General features: G+C 51.4%; 1 protein-coding gene across 2 annotated transcripts in view; it reads right to left on the reverse strand.

The window, feature by feature from the left end:
* Positions 1 to 10,598, reverse strand: part of VASH2 (vasohibin 2) — a 38,487-nt gene extending 27,889 nt beyond the window's left edge. Inside the window, exons 1-3 of one of the 2 annotated variants that reach the window (XM_052806052.1) lie at positions 10,052 to 10,598; positions 4,737 to 4,825; positions 2,315 to 2,371 (exon numbers count right to left, since the gene is read on the reverse strand). In XM_052806052.1, coding sequence (XP_052662012.1) covers positions 2,315 to 2,371; positions 4,737 to 4,825; positions 10,052 to 10,345 — 440 coding nt within the window. In that variant the 5' untranslated portion in view covers positions 10,346 to 10,598. The remainder of the gene's footprint in view (positions 1 to 2,314; positions 2,372 to 4,736; positions 4,826 to 10,051) is intronic. The other variant, XM_052806053.1, reaches the window with a different exon arrangement.
* Positions 10,599 to 11,437: the final 839 nt, after the last annotated feature.

Consider the following 11,437-nt stretch of genomic DNA (forward strand, 5'->3'; position numbering starts at 1 on the left):
CTATAGATAATTTATGTTCTTCTTCCTAAGCACAGCCATGCATTTTTATTTTCTCATGCATCACACCCATGCTGACAGTAAATCTCTATAATATCTAGTCTTCCCTCCATAATAGAAAAACTCATTAATATGCCCCAGCTGCTTTAGTACACTTTCACATGAATTTATGAATATTCAATTTCCATCTAGTGCTCAGCTTCTTTGTGTCCAGCTACTGCTCTCTTAAAAAGAGGCTGCCAAAGATCTCGTAATACTTTCATTAGCTTTGAGCCCTCATATTATGAAATAAGCAATATGTTTAATATCAATAAATCACGGCTCTGGGAACAGCCTCAACTTTCAAGAGCCAGTGGCAATTGGAGGCACTCAGCATCTTGCCCAATCAACTTGCAAACACACACTTTGTCTTGCAGTAAGCAAGGCCTTTCACACCACAGAAACTTGCTCAGAGCAGCGCTTGTCACCTCAGAACAAGAGGCCTGTTGTTGCCACACTGGAAACAGATTTCTTGCAAAGTGGAACACACCTCCCAGGAAAAAACTTGCAGGCGTAGGCAATTTTTCAGCTCCGATGAAAACTGGCCTGGGAGCAGGAAAACAAATGACCAAGGACAACTGCAAGAGAAGATATCCTCAGCTGTTATGAACAGCCACACACCCCAGGTGAAGGAAAGCCTTCAGGGACACCTCAACATTATCAATGCATTATTCCCCTTCTCAAAGTTGGAGAAACCAAGACAGGGCAAGCGCTCGAGTCACGCTGCAGTACAACAGGATCTGGGCAGCTCTGTAAGTGTGCTCCTAACAGCTCCGCTACTCCTAGCATTCCCATCCATCAGGTCAAGGAGCAAAGCAGCACAGGTCTTAACACTGTGCAAGTCCAGCATAGACCAGGTGCAGGCAACTGTGCCTGGCAAGCTGGAAGCAGCTGCCCCAAGGGGTTGGATCATTTCCAGGTGTACTTTCCTTAACTCTGCAAAAGCCCTGCCAGCACACGCCAAGCCACCCACAGGAGTCCTAAGAGCAACAGGACAAGGAGAGAAGTCAGACATGAGTCCCCAAGCAAACACTAAGGCAGATAAATAGAGGAAATGGCATCACTTAGGATCCAAAGCCATGGGTACATCTCCAGCTGCGAGCACTATATTGGCTCCCTTCCAGGAAAGAGTACCATCCTCATAAGCCAGGCTTTCATCCAGCCCAGGAGGACGCTGACCTTTCAAGTGGTGAGTGCTGAGCATAATTCTTTTTCATCCTCCACTTCCTTGGAAAAAAGTAATGGGACAAATTTAAAAATGAGTGACCAGCCTGAAAATTGGTTTAAGCTTCTGTAAACCCATCTATCATTCAAGGCACAAGATTTCTTCTAAACTAGTTCCACTGGTGCAATGAACATTACATAGAGAAAGGAACTGGGAAAGATTGCTGTCAGCAAGATGAAAACCGGAAGCACAGAGCTGGGATGGTAACTGGAATTTACAGTGATGGACCATTAGATTAATGACAGACAGCTGGGGAGAACTAGAGACAGGCCAGTCTACAGGAGTAATTATATTCTGCTTATCTAAATTTCACCCTAATATAAAAGCATTATGTTGTCAACATCACTTCCCACCCTAACCTGCTAATTTACTGGGTCCTATTGAAGTGCTGTCCTAAGTATGATGCAGTTCTTACATGCAAGGGATCCCAGCCCTCTGTTGCCAGGCTCCCTGTGCACATGTTCGTACTTGTATTGCACAGCTCATCCCAACCAGTGCTACAGTTCACCACGTGGAAGGAACAGCAAGATAAGTGGCAATGGGAGAAGCACAGCCATGACTTTAAAGGTCCATTGTGATCCCCCAGGGGAAAGGACTGCGTCCGAGACATCAAAATTCCTGCAGCGTTTTGCACAGCTGATCTCTTCCAACCATCAGCAAAGGGCATTACTGCATCAATCAGAGTATCAGGACTTACATAGTTTCCATAAAAGCAGCCCAGCCCTCCCAACCCAACACCAACAAGCAAGAACTGAGAGTTTTCCCAGCCCTGTGCATTCAGCTTTGGACTGTAGCTATGCAGCTCCCATGCAGCTGCTGAGCAAGACCAGCCCTTCCCCCCGTTGGCTCTCAATGGGTCCATTTGCCACCTCGCAGCAAGCTGGGACCCTCCTTGCAAAGGCAGCAACATACACAGTTTTGGCCCTGCCAAAGGAGCCATAGCATGGAGGAGACAGCCCTCCCATGCTGTGGTGCTACAGTGCTTAAATGCCCAAGGTGATCATCTGCCATGATGTAGGACAAGAGCGCTAGACCACTTCCTGAGACACTTACCCACTTAGAGGTCTGGTTTTTCTAATCTCGAAGAACTGTGTTCCCGTGTGATTGTATCTGAATTTTGTGTGTTAAAGGAAAGCGACTTGAACAGTCAAACAATAAAATAACAATGCTCAAAAGGTAAATTTCAGTTCTGATTTCCTGTTGAAACATAAAACAAGTAGTAAAAACTACTGACTCTCAACAGAGATGAAACCCTGGCATGTGAAATAAAGCAATTTTTTCACTTTCTTTTTATATGACATATTAACCAGCATTAGGTGGAGTCAAGCAAAAAGGTTGTTTGTCTAAAACAACACTTAAATTTGGCATTTGAGGGTTATGAATTCTCTTTTCCTCTAGGTCCCACTCACTATTAGGTTACAAGTTTGAAAAGAAGTCTCTCATTTGGGCAAGAGAAAGCTTTTATAGTCTACCCAAACCAATCAACATCGTTCATGGTTTGAAAGAACTTACTTCCGTTATAAGTTTTTGACTCAGTCAGCCACATAGCTCACGTATGACCTGTAAACCAAAAGCACTACAGGTGCATCCATTTACACCTAGGAAATATAAATCATTCCCTAAAAACCACAATGCACTTGAAATGGAAATAACCAGCTAGATGCAACTCAAGAACATTAGTTAACACTATGAGCATAGGAGAGAAGTTAATCACAAAGGATGCCAGCAGACAGTCACCCATCAACCAAACCTCAGCACCACTTGCCTAGGAGTGCAAACTACCATGCAGCAGCAGCAGCAGCAGCATCACCAAAAGCAGCCTCTTCCCTGCTCCTTGAGCTTAGCTGTTCAAGCAGTAATGCAGTAAATCGGATCAGGAAACCAATCTGTCCAGTAAAAACAACACAAACCGTCCGCCTCAACAACAACAACAACAAAAATCACACCATCCACTTAATTTTGCTAGGTTATTTTTCCAGTTGAATCTGTTCCCCAGCCTAGTTCCCAACATGGCCACAAGAACATTCATGCCAGCAAAACTGTGGCGGTGATACCAGGCAGAAACAGGTGACCCCATGGAGGCAAAGGGTACCTTGCGAGGCATAAATAGCACAGCTGCTGGCTGTATAACCATGGTCTAAATAAAAACTCCAGCTCTCACCAGGATGCTCTGAACTGACTTCAATTAGAGTTCAGAGTTCTCCAGAAACGAGGCTTTGCTTCCCTCCTACCTTCAAAACCTAATTCATGAGGCTATTTCAGAGTGCTCTGAACAAAGCATAGACTCTTTTAGCCCTCAGAGGAAGCCCAGACCCTGTTCCCCAGCCCACTTTGAATCTTTTCTGAACACAGATCCAAACCCCATGCCTAAGGCCTGCTCCTGCTACATAGCAGAGTGCAGGATTTCAAAACCACAGTGGGGAGCAGGGGGATACAATTTTTGGAGCTCTGTGTGACATGGTCTCCTCTCCAGTACAACCCCACTGAGCCTCTCGTCCTGCCCAAGCAGCCAACAGGCAGAAGAGAAATATGCCATCCCCCTGCAGAGCAGGCTGGCCCCAGCCTCCCTTCCCAGAGCAGCTGCTGCGGCTCCAACCCCTGCTGCTGCCTTGATCCCAACCACTACTCCCCAGCAGGCTAACCAGGCCAGCTATTTTTGGATGCTCTTCCAGCTGCCACCCATATCCTTTCTTAATCCTTACCAGGACTTTACATTCATTCCTCATCCCCACTGCTTCCCCCTACACACACATGCACACACACACAAAGGGAGAGTTTACAAAAAAGGAAAACCGAAAGAAGAGCAGCATCTGGACCAGCAACCATCTCCCCCAACATGGTCTGTCAGCAATGGAAATGGTCAGGTATTGGGCATGGGGCAGCGATAGGGAGGCTGGATAGATGTGTACATCTCTGATGAAGCCCTAAAGCAAGGTGGGACATCCAGAAGGGGACAATTCCTTTGGTCAGCTCCTGTGCCACAGGCAAGCCTGCCCACCTCAGGGTCAGGACAGCTGCTTGTGCCCCCATCCCAATGACAAACACTCCCTGCAAGCTAAGCACGTACGCAGTACTCAGGGAGCCCGCAGGGACTGCCAGGGCAGAGGGAGAAAGGGTTTGCCACAACACCGGCTCTCCCTTAGTTGCTTTACGACAAGATGCCATATTATTTCTCTAGGCATCACCATCTGATCATAATATCCTCATAAACCAACTTCAAAATAAGCATTTCTACTCCCACCAACATCACTTCAGTTAAATTCTTCAGTATCATTTAAAGTTAATTACATCTCCCAGAGGACTGCTGTGACAAGCTCAGTGCTGCAGGTGCTATCACAAATCCTTAGAGGCGTCCTTTCACCCCCGAATGATCCCAAGCCCTTGAAACCAGCTAGTGCTTTGGTAAAGCCCCTGTTAATTCATGCCAGGCACAAGCCAGACTTCTCTTCAGAGACTGCGTGCTGGAGAAGGATACTGCAGCATCTTCATGTAGGTCTGTATTGCCTGGAGCCATTCTGGGATCGACATGGAGAGCTTGTAGTTTGGCACTGGTGGCACTGAGGGCTGGACACAAAAAAAAAAGATAAATAGGTTAGACAGTTACCGCTCCCTGCAGAGCGGATAAGTGATTTACTTGGGCAGCGGCATGTGCTTAGTGCAACACAACGCGGCAGCACAGATGGCTTAAACCCCCCGTGAACTCAAGCATCAGCAAAGTCAGCCCGCTGACAATGAGGGCTGCCACGCACCAGAGCCAGCCTCATCCCTGCTGGCATGGAGAGGCCAGGGCAGGCCCCCATCACAGCAGGCTGCTTGCCACGGCCACTGCTGTCCCTCAAACACCACCCTACAAGGGCAAGCAGTCCAGTGCAGAAGGCCAATGCTTCCCTTTTCTCCCCTCTAGCACAGGGCAGTTTGGATGAGCAGAGTCCCAGAGCTGGTTCTGCTGTCCTCCCTCCCCCAGAAAGCCATTTCAAGTCTAATTTTTGGTTTCCTCTACCACAAGAGAAAGATAAAAGGAGACAAGGATCCTGGGCTGCATAATTTCCCATCTGCCACTTGTCAGCAGCACACTTGCTGGGCAGGAGGCACACGGTACCTAGAAGACCACCTGAGACCCAGATATTTAATGATATTAAGACACTTAAAGATATAGACTGGCAACATAATGGGATTTTTCCAAAATCCCATAAGACATCTGCTTGTGCCTAAGCACTTTGAAGAAACCAGGCCCTCAATCCATATTTAATCCCCTCAGCTACATGGCTCCTGAGCCTGTAACCATGCAGGAAAGGGGCATGGCCTTGTCCCAAGTCCCCTTATTTTAGGGGCAAGACTGCAAAATATAGGGTCAGCAGGTGTTAAAGTGGGCAGCGTGGCTAAAAATAAGCTAGTACAATTCTCACCAATGTAGTGGAGGAAACAGTTTATTTAAATACTAATGCAGACCCAAATTCAGGAACCAGCAACTTGGGCAGCTGTGACGCAAAGCACAAAGGAAAGTGTGTGGCATCTGCGGGCCCATGACGTCATTACAATAGTTTGAAGATCACTTTTCAAGTCAGCAATTACAGATAAAAAAAAGCAAGTTCAGGCCATATGGGGCCATCTCCACCACAGGCTTTCTTCTCTGCTTCTCACCTCCAGTAAGATGGAGGGATTGTGTGCTTGCTTTCAGAGAGCAAGAGCCAATAATCCCAAGATGACCAAAACCCAGCATTTACTACATGTACCTAATTACTACAGTCAAATTGTAAGTACACCTCAGAGAAGGGAAAAAAACCAAAATACAGACTCATACATTACTGGCGCACAGAAATGTGTTTTAAGTGGCGTGGCAAGCAGACATATGTCCAGGCCTCCAGCTCGCTGCTGCCATCCCCAGCGCCACATGGGAGACAACCAGCACATGTACACGGGTTTTCTCTCTTCACAAGTGGGAGTTACAAGACAGACTCATTAGTGCTTCTTAATCACAATTTCCACACCTAAGCTCTTCATTAGAGGCAATTTTTCTGTTTCACAAGTTCCTTCCACCCCTGGCCCCTTTGGCCTGGACGAATTATTCACCTGTCCCTCCTGGCACTAAGGCAGGCCTGGACTCAACGCACCAGACAGGGCTTGAGTTTCAGGAGCAGCAAGTGGCTGAAAGAGGGAATCAAGGCAGGCCTGTCAAATCCTTCCAGGGCTGGTCATTTCTGCTCCGATATAAACACTCCCTTTCTTCATAGATAAAGAAACTGTAGGTGCACGCATTGCACTTACACGACACAACATGCCAAGGCAATGAGAGTCCCAGCCAGTGAGAGGCCTGGCTGCTGCAGAGCGGCTGGGGAGGATAGCACCCCTTTCCCAGCCCTCCATAAAATGGAGGCCCCTGCCCAGCTGCAGGACAGGACAGCATCCCATAGGGACCTCATCAGTGCGGAGGGATGCAGCCCTTGCTGTGCGGAGGGATGCGGCCACCCTCACCCGTGCTTCCCCATCTCCAAGGTGGAGGATGATCGTGTCAGCCACCGGGGTCACTTGGGTAAAGAGAACCAGGGTTTTGCCAACAGCTGTCACATATCCCATCACCTGTCAAAGTTACCTCGGCAGACCTGCCAAGCCAGGAGGCCCAAGGCCCTTCAGATCTCGGGCAACGTGGAGAAGAAGCGGCCATCGGTCTTCCCCCACGGAGGACAGCACACTGCTCTCCTCTTTCCAGTGCCGGGTGGGCAGTACATGGCACCATGCCACCAGCCAGGCCAGGCAGCGGACAGCCACCCGCCACTCCCACTGCCTCCAAACAAACCCCATTTTTTCATCCCCCAGATTTCTGCCCTGGCTGCAGGAGCACCGATCCTGGGCGCCCAGCCAGCACAGAGCAGAAGCCAGGGCTGCATGATACCACAGCAAAGAAAAGCGCGACATTGTTGCGGTTGAGGCTGCAGCCCTCCAGCTACCCGTGCACATCCCAGCTCAGCAGCGAGGAGCCGACGAGGGTTTGTAGCGGGAGGCCAGAGCCGCCAAGAGAAAATGCAGACACAGCACTACACACCATGAATTTGTAAAGCCAGTTAAATTCAGAGACCAGGCAGTTGAAAGGCCTTGACCCTGTATTAGTATTTCCAAGCAATGGCAGCTCCAGAGACAGCAGAGCCGCTGCAGCACAAGACCTTGTGGCAGAGCTGGAGACCGTCATCCTCTGGCTGGAAACACTGTAGTCTCAGTTCACCACAGACATCCTGTGTGAAACTCATCTTGCCCGACTACACTGTGTCTCATTTAATGACCAGAAAGTAATTTTCTGCTAGCTTGCCCTGCAAGTATGCTGTTACCTAGCACGGATGAAGCTGGCAGTCTAGAACCCTCAAAGCTAGTGAGAGGTTCAATTCATTAAGATCTACAAGTATCTCCAAGATCACAGACCACATAAAGGACTGCACAGCCCTTCCAAACCTGGAGCCCGCACCCTTCCCAGAGCTCAAGCTAAAAGTCAGGCACGTGGGGTGCAACCAAGGGACCCCTCAGGTTCCAAAATTGCCCCCCTTGCAGACAAGCTGGTTTTTTTGTGAGGAGTCTTCCTCCCGGGAGAGACGCAGTCCTGCGGTTTCCATTTGTTCCAGTAAGGACAACCTTGCCAATACAGTAAGAAGCTACTTACTACCCTGCATGTATGATCGCTGACACTAATACCAAGATGATTAGAGCCATCAAGTGGAGCTTCTTGCGGAGGGGATGAAAACTCTCTCCCATCACCAGGGATTAAGAACAGATCAGATGCAAAAATGGAGCAGCTGCACACACCAGTTGCTCAGCCTCCATCAACTACCAATGCAAGCAGATTACAAGCCATCTTCTCACAGGCATGAGTTTCTCTCATCACTCCTCATCAGCACTACCTGGTCTTTTGCAGGGTGCCACATACCCAGCAGCACAAGCCAATTAAAAAAGCTGTACCATCATTTAAGGAACAACTTTCCCTCACATTCCTACTCAAACCCAGAAATTACCATCACAACCTTAGCAACCCACTACCACTTTGCAGCAAACCAACCTGCTCCTAACCTTCACTTGCTCACCTGAGATGTGTTGGCCTTAATAAGGACCAGGTGGTCCTCAAACTACCCTCTGACCCCAGAGGTCCCAGGCTTAGCCAGCAAGAATTAGTCACAGGGAACACCAGGCCCTTCTACCCTTGAAGAAGTTAACCACTACAACAGGGAGTTTGCTGCCAGACAGTGCAGGAGGAACGCAGGACAACTCTTACAGCACCCTCCACTGATCAGCCACTAGTAGCTAACATCAGATGACTTAGCCAAGCAGATTTCAAAATATTTTTCCTCATACCCAGCTTCAGCACATGCCACACCGAGTCAACCTCATGCTTCAGCACTGAGGAAGAAGCCACGTGCAATGCTCTCTGGGGCACTCCGGCAGGCAGCGTGTCGGCACATTGGAGCCACTGGCATGTCTCTCACCTGATGCTTTGTCAGTCACTACGGGTATCACCAGTAAAAGTTATGTGCTTTGGAGCTGGGAAGTAAGGGAAGGAAATCAAGTCCAGCGTGTGTTTTGCCATCTCTTAACACCAAACAGATCTGCAGGCCATTTAGACTAGTGTAAGCTGGTCATGCTGCTGAAACAAGAAGTTCTGCCTTGCCCCTGCCCCTTCACTTCTACCTCAAGCGCTTCTGCAACTATGAGATGAACCACATCAAGGAACTACAAGCAAACCCAGCATAACCAGATTATTCTTTAGCTGAATCTGCTCCCCCATCCAAACAAAGGCTGGTGCCGGCACGAGGGAAGCAAGGGAATGGAGAGAAAGAGATTGCCCCTTTTGCACTTACGCTGAACTAAACATTACAGAAGAGAGATGAAAGGCCTTTTCAGCCTGCATCTCATTTGACAAGCACCTTTGCAAGACGCCCTACTCACTATGCTTTCAACCGCTCCATGCACAGAATTTTTCCTTTCTACCCCACGTAAAGAACAAGCATACATATCACTGACAACCAGGACGGTGACAACACCAGTCCAACCATCTCTCACCCCAGCATGCACAGGGGTGTGAATCAACACTGGCTTCAGCGGTCAGCTCAGATTAATGCTGCTTGGTGGGAGGAGTGAATCAAGCTCAAAGTCTGCCAAAGCTGACAGCATTCAAGACTGCGATCAGTAATGCAGCGCAGTGGTGAGAAGCCTTGGAACATCAGCAGACAACAACATTTTATTTGCTGGCTGGAGGAAAAAGACTTGGGTCAGGCAGAGCTGTTTGGAGCTTGTACCAAGGAACATACAAGACAAAAGCATCTAGAATCTTTCCATGTACTGGAAATGAAACGTCTGAGTTTTAAATCCCTTATTACATTTCAGGAGCAAGGCTGTGTTTTAAGAAATGCCTGTGTTCCAGAGAGCTGGGCAAAATGTGCTTTAAATTGCACAAAGCGCTTCATTCAATCTCTGAAGATTTCTTTTTTTCTTGTTTCCCGCTTCCTCCTCTCCAAGATAAGAAAATAATTTTCTTTCTCCTTGTTTCCCAAGGCACCAACTCCAACTCCTAAGCATCCCGCGGCACCATACCCGTTTTGTCTATTTTCGAACAGCAGACGCTCCCGCCTTCCCCTTGCTGCCCCTTGCAGAGGGCAGGGGCCGAGAGCATCCTCGGGGCCGAGCCGCGACGCCCTCCTGCCCGGCCCTTGCGCGTCCCCTCCACGCCCACAAAACCGGGCAGCCGCGGGACGTCTGCCCTGGGGCTTTGCGGCAGCCCCTCTTTTTTTAAGGGGGGGGGCGGCTTCGCCTTACCCGAGCCAGGCGGGCGGCGCTCCGGATGGCCGCCGCCACGGCGCCGCCATCGGGGTGCACCCGCTCCACGTGCCCCCACATCCGCTCCCAGGTCTGCCCGTCCAGGGGGAAGCCGCTCTTGTTCACCAGGAAGAGCGACCCGCCGTCCCGCTGCTCCTCCTCCTCCGAGCCGCCGCCGCTCCCGCCGCCGCCCGCCGCCCGCGGCTGGGCGCTCCGCGACCGGCCCCCCGCCTTGCCGACCGCCGCGCGGCGGGTGCTCCCGGAGCCGCCGCCGCCCGCCGCCGCGCCCGTCATGGCCCCGCGGCCATGCCCGAGCCCGGGCGCGCCGCGGGGACCGCTGTCGGGAGGTGCCCCGAGGCCTCGCCGCCGCCCGGGCCCTCTCTCTCTGTATACGTAGTGTATATATGTATGTGTGTGTATTACGTGCCTGCGGAGGAGGCTGGGCGCGGGGACGGCCCCCTCCCTAGCGGCGGGCGCCCGCTCGCCCCGGCCCGGCCCCAGCCGCGCTGGGGACGCGCCCCGCGCCGCGCTCCATGCCGCCGCGTTACCACGCTACCGGCCGCCCCCCCGCCCTCGGCGCGCTCCTATTGGCGGCCGCAACAAAGAGGGGCGGGGCTCGGGGGGGCGGGACGAGCCGTGACCGGCGGAGACGCTGACGGGAGGCGCCCCCTGCCGGGCGGCCCGGATCACCAGAGCCAGGCGGCGCAGGCTGAGCTCCTTCGCCCGCAGCCGCCCGGCGTGGGGCTGCGGGTCCCGGCCCGCCGTGCCGTACCGTGCCCTGCCAGCCCCCGCTGCGTGACGGGCGCCTGAATATCAAACTCTTCGTCGAAAAGAGCTGGGCTGTTCCGTTCTTCCTAACGGAGCTGGAAAATTCATCGTTAACCATTGAGTGTTAGGGTGATGGCAGCGAGATCCCAGCTCGAAGGCGAGGGCTGCTGAGAAAGGCTACACGGCTCTTCTGTCCGGTGGGCGAAGGAGCGCCCCAGACCTGGGGGAGTCCCACCCCAGGGATGAGTGGCTGCCGTTGCATCGCAGCCCGCAGCCTCCCTTTTCCACGGACAGCCGACGGGGTGGTGCTTGTCCTCCGGGGGAATAGTTCCTGCTCTGGTAGTAGGAGCACTGGGTGCCCGACCCCTAAGTAGGAGGTAGGGCAGTCACAGTGCAGCCTTTCTCTGAGTGTTTTGCTGCCACACAGATTGCCAGAGGGCTGAGTGAGTGGTCCGTGACTCGGAGCACAGCCCCATTACTCAGGGGTACGCACAACAGCGATGTCCTGCCTTGGTCCCCTGCAGCCGTCAGAGGTACCTGCCTCACATGTCTGCACGCACTGCTAACACCACAGAAACAACGGCATCTGTCCGCCTCTGCCTGTGCCCGGTGTAAAGG

Source organism: Harpia harpyja, chromosome 13, assembly GCF_026419915.1.
Source record: "Harpia harpyja isolate bHarHar1 chromosome 13, bHarHar1 primary haplotype, whole genome shotgun sequence".
NCBI classification, from domain to species: domain Eukaryota; kingdom Metazoa; phylum Chordata; class Aves; order Accipitriformes; family Accipitridae; genus Harpia; species Harpia harpyja.